The sequence below is a fragment of the Cataglyphis hispanica genome, chromosome 5, assembly GCF_021464435.1.
Source record: "Cataglyphis hispanica isolate Lineage 1 chromosome 5, ULB_Chis1_1.0, whole genome shotgun sequence".
Classification (NCBI taxonomy): Eukaryota; Metazoa; Arthropoda; class Insecta; order Hymenoptera; family Formicidae; genus Cataglyphis; species Cataglyphis hispanica.
In genome coordinates, this window is record NC_065958.1 from 2596755 (window position 1) to 2615507 (window position 18753).

Sequence of the window (18753 nt, forward strand, 5' to 3'; positions counted from 1 at the left end):
TTAAATATCACCATCAAATTCAAGGAAGAACGCAAAGATTCAAATCAAATGATTTAAATTGGACGACTTTGTTTTTAAATGGAATATTGTTGCTGATCCGAATTCTCTCCGATTCTGTGAGTAAAACATACTTTAGATACATCGATATCGCAGAATAATTTTAAACTGTTAGTTTCTATAATCGATTACTCTTGTGATTATAATATTATTACTACTATTTTATTAGACTTCTTATCTTTATATCATGGATGAACACACAACAATCACATTTTAGACTATCCCCAATAAGATATTTAAATATATTTTTGTTTTAAAAAAGCAATAAAAAAGATTCTTTCTAAACTTTCATAAAAAGCCTCTTGATTTATAAAATAATCATTAAAAACATAGCTCTCTTTAGTTTTTGTTACAGATTATTTCATAAGTAATAATATCATGTCAAGTGCAAATACTGTATATTTAGAAATAGATATTTTGAAATAAGTTTAATTAAGCTATTTAAATATAAATTATATTATGTACTTAATTACACGTTAAAAATTCGAGAATATTATTTGATCAAACAAAAAACATTTAACATAATGCATAAAGTAATAATGATAATCTTTATATTCACTTGCAAAATCAACTGTTTTTTTATTAAAGAGAATATTATATTAATAGTAATTTGTCGAATAACAAGGATCTTTGTATAATACTGGAAATTCTTTAATTTCGTATGTAATATTTCTGCAAATATTTTTCTTTATATATATATATATATATATATATATATATATATATATTATGTATATATGTATGTACGTATGTATGTATGTAAGTATATATGTATGTATGTATGTATGTATGTATGTATGTATGTATGTATGTATGTATGTATGTATGTATGTATGTATGTATGTATGTATGTATGTATGTATGTATGTATGTATGTATGTATGTATGTATATGTACGTATGTATGTATGCATGTATGTATAGTATGACGTATGTATGTATGTACATGCATGTATGTATGTATGCATGTATGTATGTATGTATGTATGTATGTACGTATGTATGAATGTATGTATGATATGTATGTATGTATATATGTATGTATGCATAATCACATATCACACAACATCATACATATATATATATATATATATATATATAGGTAAAAATGTATGTGATTTTATAAAGTCATGATATAGATTATAATATTGTAACATACAGTTTTTGTAATTATCAAAGATAAATCAGGATATCCATATCTTGATGTTAATTTTAATAATTGTATTCTACAATGTCTGAATTAATTTTTTTTTAATCTTAAAGCTTTGTACGGGATCTTATCTTGTTTTCAAGTTGCATTAAAGTAAGAGATAAGGCATATTCTCATAAATTCCCACAAAAGCAAGAACAATAGGTTGTCGATTATATGATTTAACATGTACTATATAGCGATATGTGTAAACATATAATTTATATTTATATTTACGATTTTTAGACAACCCAAAGTCCTTGTATATTTTTATAAAATCTACTATTAGAACACATAAATTGGAAATTTCCATTGATCGTGTTATATTTATGCGCGCGTATATATATATATATATATATATATATATATATATATATATATATATAATCTAACTTATATAAAAAGTATAATACATAAAAGGCCTGTTTAGTGGACATTCGAAAACAAGCCTGCACATATTCAGATAAAAAAATTGGCCTCGCTTTAGACAATATATGATATATTATAATTATCACTGCTTTACATAATTAAAAGTGAACAAGATGGAAGAAGAAGAGAAAAATCGTCTAAGATAATCAGTTAACATTGTTTATGCAATATATTTTCGTACATTCTTGAGAGAATATTTGAAAACGAATCCGTCTCGATATTAATTGAAATAAAATCATTTTAGCTTGAAAGTTTAAAGTCTGTTATAAATATACAAGAATTACATATACATTTTAATTATCTATACAAGGTACTCACAATCAGATATATTTTCTTGATACACATGCACTTTTGCATACTATCTTTGCAAATTGAACGAATTAAATACCACATCACATCATACCCATATTGTACTATCCATTTTTACAGATTCAATTTTTTTTTTGTAAAATTTTGCGTTGAATTGTATTATACAAATATTATGTAGCAAACTCATATAATGTTGTAAGAGATAACTAGATACATTTCCAAAAAATCCCTCTGTCATATAAATCTTTACATACCTCGTAAGTTTCCGAAACATTTGTGAAGGGTCAAATTCTCCTTACAACAGTGGTCCTTAATAACGTTGATTATGTGCAAGCAACACGAATATCAATAAAGCCTCCACGAAGCAGGCCATAAGGTGCATTTCGTGTGTGTTATAACTGTGTAGATACATATATTTATCACTGTAATATTAACTTTTTATAATAAATAGCACAATAACATTAATGTCTCTTATTACACGTTGGTTCTTTACTAAATATGTGCACACATTGGTACATATCATCAGATATAGCAAGCGTTATCGTTTGTTAAGAATGTTGACAAAAGTCCGAAATTTCGTTTGCGCCTCCGGCATCTTTGCTAGCGTTTCCTCCATCATATTTCTCAATTTTGCCAAATTGGGCATTTTCTCACAACACTCGATATTTAATAGTTCTGTGAAAAATTGTTCCCAAGCATCCTTTTTAGCATACCTGTAATAAAGAAAAAGGAAATAGCTAATTCTCATTATACAATATGAATATACACTTGTTATTTACATACCTTGGTAATTTCGAGGCAATAAACCAACGGCCGCCTACGTTAGATACTTTCATATAATTGCCAAATAGCAAGCAATGACTGGTCGCCGCTAGACAATATAAATCGGTCTGATATGTCCATGGTCTTCCAGTTTGCATTTCGATACACGTAAAGTCTTCCGTTTTTATGACTTGAGTGAATGTTGTATTTTCCGGCAATAATTTCATATCTATACTACATCCGAAATCTATCAATTGTATTGTTGGCCTTACATCTTGCGTAGGTCTGTCAATGATCATAAACATATAGAGATAATACATAAATAAACACATAGAGATTAAATCTTGCAATTATTAGCTATTTATGTGTATATATATTTTATTAGAGATAATCTTTCTATTTTTAGAATATTTTTTGTACAATTAAATAATGAAACTCTTCTTTAATGAAAATGATGTCTCATGTAATAGATTCTCATGAGAATTATTTTAGTATATTCTTAACAATTTCACGTATTTTGCATGAGTTTAATATTAAAAATTAAAATTATACATTATGTATATATTAAGTAATCAATGACTACGTTTACACATCACCCCTAATCAGATTTAATAACATCTGTAAGACTGGTCAATCACAGTCATTTCATTCTTCAGAGAATAGCTGTGATTGGCCAATTTTACAATTGCGGACGTTATTAAACCTGATTAAGAGTGACATATAACAATTCTTAATAACTTTATCTCCAATAAAAAAATATAAAAAGTAATACTAACAGTCGCATTAATAAAAAATTATCTGGCTTTATATCTCCATGTATTATTTGGCAATTATGTAAGTACTCCACGATTTGAAGCATTTCGATTGTAAAAAAAATAGCTAGAGGCTCCATCAGAGGTTTGCCGGTGGCGATTTTTATCTGATTCGTCACTGCTAATAATGTTCCAAATTTAGAATATTCTGAAACTAATACACTTCCATTGTTGGCCACATAGGCCATTGTTACATCCATAAAACCGCGTAACTGAAAGAATATATTAGCATGTATAGAAGGAAAAAAATAAGATATTATAGGTGCGTTAATAATAAAAAATGCATATATTATACAATACCATATGTGGATTTGTAAGACGCGCTTTTATCTCTCTTACGATATAATATTCCCAAATCCAAGCGGGCTTTTGCGTTTTAAGGGCAACGGTTTCACCTGTTTGTAAATTGACTGCTTTAAAAACTGTTCCATACATTCCTTTCCCAAGGCACTTTTCTAAATCATACGCTTCTGTGCCTGCACAATCATGAAAAGCGCAAGTATGAGAAAAAGAAAGTTGCTTGTAAATATATTTCAATGATATGACATATAAAAATCTTTTAATCGTGAAAGTTAAATACCGACCGAGCGTAATCATGGTAGAAGGCACTAGCTTATTTAAATTGGTATCTATTTTTGTATATCCATCTGCATGTTGAGATTGTGGAAATTTAATTTTCTTCAATAGGCCAGCAATCAGATTTTTGTCAAATGGATTTATATCTTTCGAAGGGAATTCAAAAGGCAGCTCTTCCTCTATTTGTTCCATAGGTTCGTGTTCCTCACAATCCATAGTATTGATCTTTTTTGAATTTTCCTCTTCATTATTAAATTGTAAATTTATAGACTTTCTCAAATCGCAATTGTTCTGTATCTCAGATGTTATCTGATCTACATTTCGTTGTACTGTACGCGGACTTTGAGCGTGAACAGCTTGAATTTGGGCATGTAGTTTTTGCTCATAAAGTTGATTCGTAGACAGCAGGGCTTCGTTTGATTCCTCATCTTCAACTTTAAATATAAAAATTAAAAAATTCTTATTTTTCTTCAATAAAAAGAAGGATTTTGTGTACAAAAAGACATTTAATACTATTAAAGACAATTATTAAAGACAAAGCTCAATCAATAATTCAAATTAAAAAAAAAAAAATTTTTTTAAATGTATATTTTATGTTAAAAACAATCATAAAAAATAAATGATGTATGTGATTATTATATATAATAAAGATAGTATATATACTTGTGTCCACAGATTGTTCTTTAATAGGAGCCATATCTTCCCTCGTTAATCCGAAAGTCAAACCAGTAGTTTTAGTACTACCCGAACTGCTTGAAACATATTCCCGTGTGGATTCCAATATTACACTCAATTTATCATCACCTTCTGCATTAGGTGTTTCCGCAATTCTATTCAACATAAATAAAGTTCAAGCTATATTTTTCAATATGTAGCTATAAAAAAAATCACAAGCAGATTGATACTTACGGTTGGATAGCATTCTGATTTGGAAATTGCAGATCATCTTTCATTCTGTAGGATGGCTTGAAATGATTAGTCATTGGCGTAGAAGTTGTTAAGTGCGTGTTAAAGGCTTCTGTATAACATGTTTCATTGATGGTCGAAAGAGGAGTTATACCTAGACTTTCATCAATATACAGATTATTCTCATCTAATTTGGGTATCATATTTTCTTCGAGTGGACCGTTGTAATCTACGACGATAGCGTTCTCTTTGTCCTCCGCACTCTCGAGATATTTGATATCTTTACGATTCATTCCAGGCGACTTGATGTATGGTAACTCGGGTGGCATTCTGTATGGTTTGCTCGGTTCAATGTCCGGATCGTTATACGGCGAGAAATGTAATTGTTTCTGTGGCTCTATATCCTGTTGCAGCATAGCTGGAGCTTCCATTGACGTCGGATATTGTTGATATCCGATGTCGGTAGGCAACATGTTACCGTAAACGGGATGCTGTATATGCTGCATATGTTGATGCTGCGGTTGCTGAGAATGCAAGATATGTTGATTGTGCGAAGACTGATGATGATGAATGTGTGGCTGATGATGCGGCATTTGACCATGAGATGCTTGCAAATGCTGCGAATGAGAGAGGGATTGATGATGCACACTGTGCATTTGCTGATGTGGTGAAATCATTTGGTGCTGCTGCTGCTGCTGATGATGTTGGGAGTGGTGCTGCCGAGGATGGTGCTGGGACTGTTGCGCTTGATGATCATGATGTTGCTGCAATCAATAAGATTTTATTGCTTTGCAGATCTAAATATTTCGTTACTTTAGACTTATACAATATCCGATATTTGTAGTGTAGAAGAATAAAGCATTATTTTACAAATGTTGTCTATACCTGAATCTGATAATAACTGTTTTGCAAACTATGATTTGCATATCCAACATGTTGTTCTTGGTCCGAGTAACTATGATGTTGCGCATGATAACTCTGATGATTCTCTTGATCATTATAAACTTGCATGTTATATCCCTGATGATGAAGCTTATTACTAGACATTGCGTGTTGTGTCATAGAGCTATCCATGTGTATATCGAATGGCAACTTATTTCTTGAATCCACTATTCTAGGTGCCACGGGATGATTACGAAAGCGCATAGTTGTATCCGGAGATTGCCACAGACCCTGTACAACCGAAATAGCTTCCTTCGTGTTTACGGTAAGACTCTGTCCGAGTAGATGCTCCTCGGCATCAGCGGCCAAGGATAAAGTGTGATGTTGATGTATAAATTGATTCGACGATTGTAATTTGCGCTGTGTATTTAATTCCGCTTCTATTCGTTGCGCCTCAAGTTTCTCAGCCTCTAACCTTTCCAATTCTCTTCGTTCCGCTTCTTGTCGTTGTGTCTCTAGAACCTGATTTTCAATTTCATATTGCTGTCTTTGTAATTCTTGTTGCTCGGCCTGGAGTCTCTGTCTACTAATCTCAGCTTCTCTTCTTTGATGATTAAGTTTCTGCTCTTCTATTTCTTGTAAATGATACAGATTCTCGTAATTGCTCAATTGAGGTTGAGATTCACCATCAGTTTCGCGTAAACAAATCATCGATATTTCATGTTTATTTTCCAAAAGTTGTGCTCTTCTGCATACAAAATCACATTATGTAATTATTATATGCATTAATTAGCAATATACTACATAATGTAATGTAGTATATAATGACAAAAATAATAAAGTACATTTTTATAAGATAAACATACGCCAATGATTTTCATGTTTATTTCTTTTTATAACAATACCTTTCAAAATAAAGTTGTGCTCTAATCTCTTCCATACTACGATCGACATTATCAGTGTAAACTAGCTCTTTGGGATAATGTGGTTTCTGTACAATATTTGGATCTATTGCATCTGCTACATATACTGGCACTCTTAAATTATCATGACATTTACTACCATCACAAAAAGCTATATGATTTGGGAATAATTTAATTTTCTCCATGTCAGCATCATCACTTTGATCTTCATGAACTAAAAACATAAAAAATAAATTTTGATTTTATGCAATAATATATTACTTTAATTTAGTCCATTTTATTTTTATCCTTACTTTTAAAGCCTGTTTTTATAGTAGAAGCTATTAATGGACCTTTCTTGTTTCCACTATTCCATGGTCCAGGCTTGATGGTATTCTCTTTATGAACAGAATCCTCTATAGGCACATGATCCAGTATGCTAGAGCTTTTTATTTCTCCAGGTGTGTCATCCTATTACATAATATGTTATTGCAAAACATATTTTTAAAACACATACAAGTTACATTGCACTAGAGCTATTATCGATAGACATGTCTCACTTGATATATTTGTAGTTTAGAATTGGGTTTTGTATTAGAAGCTGAAATTTGGGGCACAACGCCAGGATAATATTCGCGAACACGATGACCTGTTCGTATACTGCCGATTCTTTTACCGGCCCTTATCGCTCTTAACGAACTGAAAGCCTGACGTTGTTCAAACAACAAAACATCATTTCTTTCTTCACGACCGAGTGTTTTACGCGCCACAGCAAATTGAAAATTTCTATGAAAAGAATGTAAAGTTTTATTATCCATTATATCCTTAGGATAATTTGTTATGGAAAAAGAAACAATCCATACTGATGAGCGTGACTCAATTCATCATATGGTTCTGCATGAACAGATAGTCCCATAAAATAAACTTCATCCGCTCGTTTATCATCCCCGTTCTGTTCCAATTCGAAAGCCCAGGCCCTGTACATGTCCGCCACTCTAGTTCCAATACCATTGCGATGCAGCAATTGGTATAATTCTAATGGATTTTTCTGCATACTTATCTAAAAGCATAAAGCTAGCATCAATATATATATACCTGTATAATTACACTTATGTATAAGGTGATTACTCACATAATTAATCCACAAACGTATATATCTACGATCTTGATGATATTTGGTCTCTTTCTCAAATATCGCTAGACACTGTTGCAACAATCTTCCAATATGGGATTCGTGCCCACTTTTTGGATAACTCTGTTCTACCCAGAGAATATAATCGTACCAATTTTCCAGAGGATCATCTCCTTCGTAATTCTTAATTGCATCCTCATACATTCTAAATAAAAATATAAATCGCTCTTAATAATTTAATGAAATTTATGCATTTCTTGTTTTATTGTACATATTAATTTCTATGAAAGAGAGAATTATAATGATCATTAAATTTAACTTTTTGAAGGCACTTACTGTTTTTCCTGTAGTAACAACTGCTGCGCATCCGCGTCTTCCTGCGCTCTCAATGCGGTTCCCAATTGCGTGACATTCCGCCCGTACCTTAACGGCTGGATATTCTCTTTGCAGAGAGTTATCACTGTCGCAGGATCCATCATTGACTCTGTCGTTTATCGCTCAGAGACTTCCTTATACACTGACAAAACAACAAAAAGTTCCACAATTAACGCAAACAGTAATAAAGAATATTCAGCGGCATCCCAATTGATCATACGATTGTACACATATAAAAATGTAAACATCCTTTACTTAACAACTGTCAATTAGAGCACCGCGATGTACATGATATGAGCGAGAGAACGCGTCGGCGACTTTATACATGCATTCCCCGTCGGGATTACCGGATCGCATTCGCGACATCAATTTCTTCGAATTCGCAAGGCAAGTAGTACCCGACACACTTGGTGGTCGAGAACAAACTCAGAAACCCATCGTGCGTCGTGCGCGTCAACACCCTCGCTTACCGCAGCTTCGCATAATAATACAACACTCCCCCGCGCGTGTATTCGTAGCCGGATCTTTAAATTCGGAACGAATTCCGTTCCGAAAAACTGCAACAAGGACGCTATCGGATGCACAGATTAGGTTAGGGTTAGTTTCGCGCATTAACGGCCGCCACCAACGGTTTTAACTGTCTCCTCTCTCCACTACATATGTACACGTACGTACTGTACAACGGTAGGTACCCCCGTGTTTTACTCGGAATATTGCGTCGCCCCACGACACGCCGGCAAGTGGCGGAATCTCGATCGAGCCTCGCGATTCGCGATCGATTACGTGTCAAATCAGTGCAAAATCGGTCGTGATGTCGTGATCAGTCGCAAATTAGCCGCGAATCGACAACGTCATCGCGACGCGCACAGTGCACGACTAGTCTATGGTGGCGAACGCGAGATTTTCAATCGATCGAAATTTACCGAAGAACAGCTGTTGCGCCCAAAGGGGCCCGCTCGCCTGATCTCCCTCGAGGACGGGTCTCCCACACGCCGCTACTGTTCCTATAGTAACATCGGCCGAAGAGATTGGAGTACAAAATTGGGTACATTGTTCAGTGACGCTCAACCGGATGGCAAACGAAAGCGATGGCGCGTTTTCGCATTTTGAATGCCTCTGATGCATCAAAATATCTCTGTCTTTGTTTATTCCTTTAAAAGCGTATGATAGCGCATCTGTGATAAATCGAGAGATCGAAAAGAGAATTATGTCAGAGAGCTTTCTCGAGTTCTACTTTTAAAACTCTCTCTCTCTCTCTCTCTCTCTCTCTCTATCTATCTATCTATCTATCTATCTTTTTCTCTCTTATCGCATGTATAACTAAAGGAAACGTGCGCGACTACGATTAAAAATAATTGCGATTATTTATCTCTAACACGATGATTTAGAAAATCGCGAAGCAAATTTGCTTAGGTGTTTTTTGAAAAAAAGAATTGTTATTTTAATATCCAAAAAAAATGAAAAGAGAAAAAACGAATTTTTACAGAGATTATATAATGCTACGTTTACATATTTGACAATGATGTAAATTTCTTAAGCGAAGTACTATTTGAAATTCCGCGTCAATAATCGCGGGAATTGCAGAGGATGCTGCGCGAAACAAAAAATTAATAAAGATTTTATTATATAAAGAGCTTTAAAATTGAATTTATTACGCGCATCTTTTATTGATAAAAAATGAGATATTTTATATGTCTAGCGCACGTCTAGTTTCAGGAATATAAAAAAATGTTATAAAATGCGTTTTGCATTTTATCTGATATAAAGGCAAAACCTCGATCCTACGTAAAAATCATTATAATTATTGAAAAAAACAATATTTGTTCAAATTGTTTTTAATTCAAATAATTTTTAATGTTTTTTTTTCTCCAATCTCAGGTCTGATGTATTTTATCAACATGATGAAAAGTGATTTTGCAAAATCGATATAAAGGATTTTTTTATAAATTGTATAACGATATACATGATTTATATCGAAGGATGCTCTCTACACTATTGCTTCACAAAAAAATCATAAGAGGAATAACCAGCACCTTCATGCGACAAGATCCGCGTTACGTGCTGAGCTACGCTTTTCTGGAATATTTGTATCGTAGATTGCAAAGGATGTTTAAACAAAATCTTCGTTGGATTACGTTACCAGATGTAGCTATTAAACATATGCTAAATGATCTGAAAGATACGCAAAGTAAATATATCGATTTTGATTCCTGTGCATTAGCGAACGCACAATTTTTAAAGAAATCACCGAGTTCTTGGTTTCACGTATGTTCGATGACTTCGTTGACAAGATATAAATTGATGATCGTATCCGTAACTGATGCTAACGTAACTGAAAACACTATTTTAATCTCCGAAACGATGCGACACAATTTGCAAAACGCTCTTCACTCTGAACAATTGGACGAAACGTGTTTTATACGTAAATATTTACAGTTTTTATGAAATGTATTTTTAATATACATGTTTTAAAATATAAAACCGTATAATTTTCCCTTTCACAATTTTTACATTGTAACTGATTATTGAATATTATCAAATATTGCTAATAATTGAAAATCTTTTTTAGTGCCATTGGAAGATGACGTAGTCGATTTTGCGAGCGAGGCGAAAATATCCTTAATTACCAATCCGTACGATTGCGCTACGGAAATGGTGGATGTTATGCTGGAAAATTATTTTTTACATCCTCGATATTTACGTATAAATGACGTATTTAGGATTGATGCAAAGGAATACGCTCAAGATCGATTTTACTCGTCCGGATCACCAGCGATTTACATGATGTATTTTACGGTTAAATCCTTGAAAGTAGATCATCATGGACGCAGTGATAGCGTTAACGACTGTTACGTCGTGCGTGGAGAGTCGACGCTCATCCAGGAGGCGCAAGTCCACGATTATATTCCGCGGAGACATATTTCTACATTTCTCGAAGGCAGATATCCATCAGCTTTAATGGAACCTTTGGAACATTTAGTATCCTGCGTTACGCCGTTCTTGGAAAAGAGTAAGGAATAATTAGAACGCATTTAAGGGATAGTATTTGAATATACATCGTAATCGCTCTAGAAATATATCTTTTATTCTCTTGTATCGATCGTTTCAGATGTACAATTATATATAAGACCGGTATTCCTCGTGAAAGGACCGCGAGGTTGCGGTAAACGCGAACTGGTTCAATTCGCGTCCGCGAGAATGGGATTGAATTTTCTCGGCGTTGATTTCGCAGAAGTGCAAACTGTAACAGCGGCGCAAACTGAGGCTAAACTTCGCATAACGTTACATCATGCGCAGCAATGCGTACCGTGCATATTGTATCTAAATAATATTCAAGTATGTAGGTGATGAGAGTTGCATAAAATTATTTCGCGCTTCTGATTATAATTTAATTGTCGCTTTCATAGATATTTGGCAAGACCGCCGAAGGTCAAAAGGATGAGAGGATTATATCCGCTTTTTCAACAGAGATTGCCACATTATATGTTAATAGACATCGAAAATTTCCTCTGATCATCATAGCCGCCTCGGACGAAACCGATTTACCCGCGGAATTACAACGAACATTTATCGAGACGATTCATGTTAAACACTTGAATCAGAATAAACGGGCGGAATTGATGTCTTGGTTATTATCCGACAGGAATCTAACGACCACTGCGGATTTATCGAAAGTCTCTGGTCTTTGTTCGGATTTCAGATTCACGGATTTGGTAGCATTGACGTTGCATGCGGCTAAATTTCGATGCAAATCAGGGATGCTGCCCGATTCTAAAACCTTGACGCAAACAGATTTCGATCGAGCTTACGGTATAATTGCTTTATAATTAATTTAGCTAGATTAAAAAACGTTTCAAGTGCAAATATTAAGAAATATCATAAAAACGTAAAAGTTATTTAGTAAAATTTGATAAATTAATAAAATTTTTTTAAATGAAATTTTCTCAAATTATACAATATGTTTGATTTATCTTCTAAACCGAGTGTTAAATTTTGTTAAATATATTTTTCATTGCATAATAAATTATTCGCGCAACAATATAATCATGTATTGGTCATATATTAAGATAGAAAACAAAATTTCATGTTTTTGTGTTGCAATACAATACTATATAACTATAAATATATATAATACTATACATATAACTAAATATATTTTCAGAATATATGCAGTCCATATATTCCGATAGTAAAGGCGCTCCACGCGTGCCGGAAGTTCGCTGGGATGACATAGGTGGTTTGGCAGAATTGAAACACGAAATTATTCGTAGAATCCAATTGCCATTATTAAATGCCTTTGGATTTGGACAGTCCGGATTACTATTATACGGTCCGCCCGGCACCGGAAAGACTCTTCTCGCCAAAGCGGTAGCTACCGAATACCAATTGCATTTTTTGTCCATCAAAGGTCCAGAAGTGTTGAACATGTATGTCGGTCAGAGCGAGAAAAATGTAAGACAAAGTACGTCAGAAAAAGAAAGCAATTTTATAATAAATGTAATAAAGAATTATTTACTCTTTAAATGCAAAGTAACGTAAAGCTATTCTTATTTTTTCGCAGTTTTTGAACGTGCGCGTTCCGCGGCCCCCTGTATCATCTTTTTCGACGAGCTGGACTCATTGGCACCTAATCGTGGCAGAAGCGGCGACAGCGGCGGTGTAATGGACCGCGTGGTCTCTCAATTACTCGCCGAGATGGATGGCCTCGACGAGTCCGGTGGCATATTCATTATAGGTGCTACGAATAGGCCCGATCTCATAGATCCCGCGTTGCTTCGACCCGGAAGATTCGACAAGATGCTCTACGTCGGCATTCACTCCGACTACGCGTCCAAGCTCAGTGTTTTACAGGCGCAGACGCGGAAATTCAAATTACGGGAGAATGGACGAGAACTGGAACGAGTCGTAGACCAATTGCCCAATAACGTCACCGGTGCGGACTTGTATTCCGTTTCTTCTAATGCATGGCTCAACGCTGTACGTGAAATTGTCACAAAGCATCAAGAAAGCAAAATATTCAAGGAAGAAAAAGATACGATTAAGGATAGTATTATCGTAGAACTACGACATTTTTCGGACGCTATTGGCGACCTAGTACCTTCTGTTAGCGACGAAGAGATAGAGAGGTACAACAGAATGCGAACAGAGCTTTCATCATTGTAATTCCGGAAAAAAAACTTGTCTCTCTCTCTTCAGGTAAGATAAAATATTTTTCTATTAAGGATCTGAGCTGTCTGCTCAGTTATGATGAATATCATAATCCGAATTGATCGCCCGCAATGGTAGACTTTTTACTGTTTTGATCCCTTATCTCGTGCCAAAGTTTATAATTCTAGTTAAATACAATCAATCGATATATCACGTATACATATTTCTGAAATAGTTTATCCGTCGCGGATAGAAATACAATCTAAATGCAATTAAATAATGTGCGCAATATTATAAACGACATGTTATTTTATTTCGAGAAGTATGTAAAATAATTTGTACAGCGAATAATTAAAATGAAGAAGGAGTCAATCTTTACATTCTTCTTGTATAATCTTCAATTATCATATGATCGATTTATATTACTCCGCGTATATTGCACCCAACTATATATCATTCTTCTATCCATTCTCGGAACACCGAGATGCCTTTCTGAAGTGAACGTTCTTGACCATTATATATTACACAGCGACCAGAATATACAATGTAGAAAAATAGGACAGCTAAATTCGCGGACTCGTCAAGTTCGCGAGTGAAGGGTGCTGAAATATTCTTTCAGGAGTGGTGGTTGATGCGTTAGGTGCATAATAGGACAGCGAATAAAATCGGTATGTCTCTATATCTATATCTATATCAAATTATCTTGAAACACTATATGGTCTTTGCTCGAATTTGCATAGGATAAACTGTAATCCGTTTGAACAGTACGACGTTCCGTCAACGCGTATCTTTCGCAGAAAGAAAGAAATTCAACGGGAGCGAGAAATCTAAATATCATATCTAAATATATTAATTACGTTACACACGATGATTCGTCCCATTTGTATTGTATATAAGTGTATGTGTTTAAAATGCATTAAAGCGAGTTAAACACATCGTTCGGACGATCACAGATCGTGTATACCTTTGGTAATCGCGAGGTAGTAATCAACTTCCAGATCTGTCCTTTCGTAGGGAAAAATGGTTCGGTACATTATGGTTGAGCATCTACTGCATAAGATATAAATTAATGTAAAGCGCGTTGATACGTTTCGGTGTATGTATGTATGTACTCAATACGTATACTTTCGAGTCGGCATAACGAATATATAATAAATTTTTATTCATCATTCGACCAAGTACGTCTCTCTCTCTCTCTCTCTCTCTCTCTCATTATTAGTTCGATGATTATCATTTGTTGTTATTTTGCACGATGTGTTATCTTCATTTTCGATTGTATTCTATCGTTACAATCATGTACTATAATAAATGCCTCGTCTGTAAAGTTCTATGCATACACGCTCATCGAAATATTAATCCACATATATTGCACCGAAAGTCATCGTAAAGCTGTAAATTTTTGATATTTGGCGCGTCGCTTTTCGTGCATAGAACGCGCGACGATTTCATATTTTTTTCTACATCAATACTTAGTGCGATGTAAAGCCATATATTTACGTGAACATAAGTATCACATTCGGTAAAAAATAGGCTGATTTCTATAAGTGCGCGTAAATCGTCACATATGTTGAAAAACGAAAACCGTCGCGCAAATCTAGAAGGTGCCAAATCTTACGAAAGTGCGTGCCCTAACTAGGCTATTTCGGAGGTAATCTCAGCTATAATCTCTCTAAGAAATTAGAATCAGATATCATCAGCGTATGTAAATCAACAATTTTAGATATCTGATATCGTTTTTTGTTTGCTCATTTTTATCTTCTCCAAGATATATCTTCTTGCATGTTGTATTTAACTCTAATCGCAACGCTAATATGGAGGACATCACATAATGTACATCAAATAGCGATATACATACATATATATAACTACTCTGGAATTGGATGAGAATGATATATATGCATAGGGATTACAAAATTAGATACCAGGCATTTTTCTAAACGTATTTTCGGTCGGTACTATCGTCATACATGTATATACTCGTGAGCAAGGAGTGCCTAGCGATACTCCATGTAGAACGTATCTTAAACGGATAGGTGAAACGGATTGTATTGCCTTCGTAAGTGGTGTAATTTCTAAACACGTCAGAACGACGCGATATCAGACCGCGTGTTCGTTGTTTTTCTTTTGGTGAGATACGCTATATAATACAAAATATGGAAAACGGACGACCGAGAGGACCTTTTCGAGGAGCGCTTCCCGATGTACGTTATGTTAGAAGTTCTCTTTGCGATTTAATGTATAATTATTCTTTATTCTTAAGTATATCGAGGAACGAAATATAATAGTGACTACGCCAGTGAGAGGTACTAGATTTGGAAAATATGTAAGGACATTCTACTACTACTGCTCGCTAAATATGGCTATCGTGAAGGAATACTTCGGCAGCCGGAAATCGCCTTTGGTCGATCGTCGCCTATATTTACATCTGTCGCACAAACGTAATCTTCGCATCTCGAAGACTTGGAGCTTCGTCTGTTTGGTGAAAAATCCACGACGAAAATGATTGATTCGGCGGATGTTCCTCGCGGTAATTTTCTCACCGTACTCTGTGTGTGTGTGTGTGTGTCTCATTCGTTTTAAAGTATAAAACGACGGCGCAGTCCTCGAGTCCTTGCCGATGTAGCGAATGCCCGATGATGTATCCGCGAACGCATCAGAGGTGGGATTTGTACGAGCCTGCGGGTGCTCCTTGTCAAAAGTATCGTCTAGTAGGTATGGCCGGTCATGAGACCTCGGTGTCCGAGCCTGTGATTAGATTAATTATATATGTAAACACAATACAAATTCAACATTTTAGACAACTTTAATCATGTAAGTGTACATTTTATAAATGTTTACTATTCTTAGCATTTCATATTTTTCAGCAAATTCGACATATTATATAATTATCTATACCTGGTCAGGAAGACTTTGTGGCAAACTCGTGTAATATGTCGCATGCCATCTCAAGGTCGTTCCTAGTGATGCCTAGCGCCCTGATCACGGCGTCCTGTGCGAAACCGAGTGCCGTGAGTCTCGTGATATGCTCGACATTGACATTCTCGTATGCTGCCGATTCCGAGGACTTGATCATCGGACCACAACCACCCGGGCCACCGCTTCCCGGATCATCTCGCCATCATCAGTGCTCTCAGACCGGCGGCTCTGCTCGCCGTCAGGTTCTTCACCACCTGGTGGCTCGGACCGCAAATGACGAATGTGTTTTCGTAATGGTGATCCGGACGAATGCCAACCGTCTCCTTGCCACCGGTCTTCGGCGGTCGTGGTGCCGACAAGGGCGGCGGTACTGGCGGCACCGGGTTATTACTGGGTCCTTGATTGGTCGTCATAGTCGTCGTTGCCGAACTGGTCGCGCTAACGCGACACGTCTTCTCTGGCAACGTCGGCGGCGGCTGCGGTTGTCGCTGCGGCGTGCCGCTTATGTGATTTCCATGAGGACGACGCGTGCCATGAGTCCTCGCCACCGCCGTCGACGGCGGCATCGGCGGGATTGGCGGTACCGGAGACGGCGAAGAAGCGCGATGCAGCATATCGTACCTCGCCTCTGTATTAACTGTAAGCACCGTGAAAATTTTGGAACCTGGACATCGAGATTTACACTTATTTCTGCGTAAAGTCATTACGCTTTATTACATATTATAATATATTTTATATGATATAACACACACACACACACACACACACATACACATACATATATATGTATATATATATATATATATATACATATATATATATATACATACATACATATATATATATATATATATATATATATATATATATATATACATATACATATATATATATACACATACTAAGTACTATCTAAAGACTCTCTTTGACTTTCTAGAGACTGTTCTTCTATACCTTTGTTATTTTGTTGTGTATTGTCGGTGTAATTCAATATCACCGTGACCGCCGATGGTGGCGGCGGAGCATTTTCCTTCGGCACTGTCAGGTGACGGCCGTTTCTGAGATGATTGTTCGGCGTAGGCGACGGTGAAGGTCTTCTAGGCGGTAACGGCGGACTCGGGACGATCCTCCGCGGCGGCACCGGCGAATTCATAGGACTGGAATCGTCCTCCTCGTCCGAGTCGTCGCATACGATGAGACCACAGTTGCCGTTACACAACTCCATTATGTCCTAAAACATCGACGATAGGAAAAGAATTGGTTAACACTGAATTCCATCGTACAACGAGAAAATACTTACATTTTGTTATACAAAGGATGAATCATATAAATTGACAACTCTAATTATGTACTTTTATCGTTAATGGAACGATCTAAATTCATTACAACGATAAATAATAATGAAAATTGAGATAATTATTATATGATAATCATTTTACAGATTCCTTTTTTTATAACACAAAGCAATTAATATTGTTCAAAGCATCGAAATTTAGATCTTTCCACCATCAACACAAAATAATCAGAAAAATGCGCAGTTTATAAATTATACTCTGTATATCATAAGACGGAATAAAATCGCGTATAGAATTGATTTCATGTCGGAGAAAAAAAACAGGTATTAAAATAGAATTCATAAATAATTAATTATGAAGGTATAGTTTCGCGTTTATAAATTATTTCCGTAAGCACTGAGTGTTTTTAAAATCTTTTTTTTTATTGTAATAATATTATTTTCACTTTTCCGAGCATTTATTTTACAGTATATATGAAGTTTTTTTAGCAATGTTTGAAATTAAATTGATTTTATTTTAAATATTCATAATATGGAAAGTTATGAAAGGACAAGCGTAATGATCGCGATCACACAAATTTCATAAAAAGTGATAGCTATCTTTATTTTATCTTTCCAACAAAGAATAAACGAAAATTCTCTATAAAGCGACTTTTTGCAGTTGAACAAAGGCATCATGAATTGTCCGCTGCGCCTCAAAAAATTTTGTGCAAATTACGATTGCAGTATATTCATTAAATATGGGATCTATTAGACCGAGAAAATTTAATCGCAAGTTTCTTAAAATGGTGACGTGATAGAGAAATTATTTCATATTTTAATGATAAAAGATATCGTTTGTACCGCGTGTCATCATCGTCATCCGAGATAGAAAAGTCTCTGTGAAAAGAGAAAAGACTTTCATTGCATCGTACTTTACGAATAAAATGAAAAGTGACAAAATGTGTGCCGTTTAATCTTCTCTCATTCGTCGCAAATTGAATATAAAATTATTAATGTTGCCATATTAACGTTTAAAAAAATGAGCGTAATTACAAAGCGAAAAAGCGTAAAAATCGAACGGTC

At 35.0% G+C, this 18753-nt stretch overlaps 3 protein-coding genes across 7 annotated transcripts in view; 1 reads left to right on the top strand and 2 right to left on the bottom strand.

The window, feature by feature from the left end:
- Nucleotides 1-14656, top strand: LOC126849667 (peroxisome assembly factor 2). Of its 4 annotated transcripts, XM_050591724.1 has the most exons (8): nucleotides 9228-9375; nucleotides 10209-10475; nucleotides 10572-10752; nucleotides 10900-11340; nucleotides 11440-11666; nucleotides 11738-12140; nucleotides 12493-12792; nucleotides 12892-14656. In XM_050591724.1, the coding sequence occupies exons 2-8, from the start codon at nucleotides 10311-10313 to the stop codon at nucleotides 13491-13493; spliced, it is 2319 nt and encodes a 772-aa protein (XP_050447681.1). In that variant the 5' UTR covers nucleotides 9228-9375; nucleotides 10209-10310; the 3' UTR covers nucleotides 13494-14656. The 4 variants fall into 4 exon arrangements, with proteins under 4 accessions (XP_050447680.1, XP_050447678.1, XP_050447681.1 ...); XM_050591723.1 differs by lacking the exon at nucleotides 9228-9375 and adding an exon at nucleotides 1-116 and having other exon boundaries at nucleotides 10209-10752; XM_050591721.1 differs by lacking the exon at nucleotides 9228-9375 and adding an exon at nucleotides 8929-9014 and having other exon boundaries at nucleotides 10209-10752.
- On the bottom strand, nucleotides 1818-8435 carry LOC126849662 (uncharacterized). 2 transcript variants are annotated; one of them, XR_007687422.1, is made up of 15 exons: nucleotides 8292-8434; nucleotides 7956-8160; nucleotides 7687-7883; nucleotides 7384-7609; nucleotides 7138-7294; nucleotides 6827-7058; nucleotides 5925-6669; nucleotides 5043-5803; nucleotides 4797-4963; nucleotides 4142-4567; nucleotides 3858-4033; nucleotides 3522-3769; nucleotides 2767-3030; nucleotides 2462-2696; nucleotides 1818-2381 (listed from the first exon to the last, which is right to left on the bottom strand). XR_007687422.1 is itself a non-coding variant. In XM_050591703.1 (14 exons), the coding sequence occupies exons 1-14, from the start codon at nucleotides 8432-8434 to the stop codon at nucleotides 2522-2524; spliced, it is 4122 nt and encodes a 1373-aa protein (XP_050447660.1). In that variant the 5' UTR covers nucleotide 8435; the 3' UTR covers nucleotides 1818-2521. The 2 variants fall into 2 exon arrangements, 1 of the variants encoding a protein (XP_050447660.1); XM_050591703.1 differs by having other exon boundaries at nucleotides 1818-2696; nucleotides 8292-8435.
- The window catches only part of LOC126849669 (E3 ubiquitin-protein ligase CBL-B), a 26672-nt gene continuing 21688 nt past the window's right edge, over nucleotides 13770-18753 (bottom strand). The window contains 4 exon segments of the mRNA XM_050591728.1: nucleotides 13770-16223; nucleotides 16374-16591; nucleotides 16593-17031; nucleotides 17349-17625. Of these exon segments, the coding sequence (XP_050447685.1) occupies nucleotides 16378-16591; nucleotides 16593-17031; nucleotides 17349-17625 (930 nt within the window). The 3' untranslated portion in view covers nucleotides 13770-16223; nucleotides 16374-16377.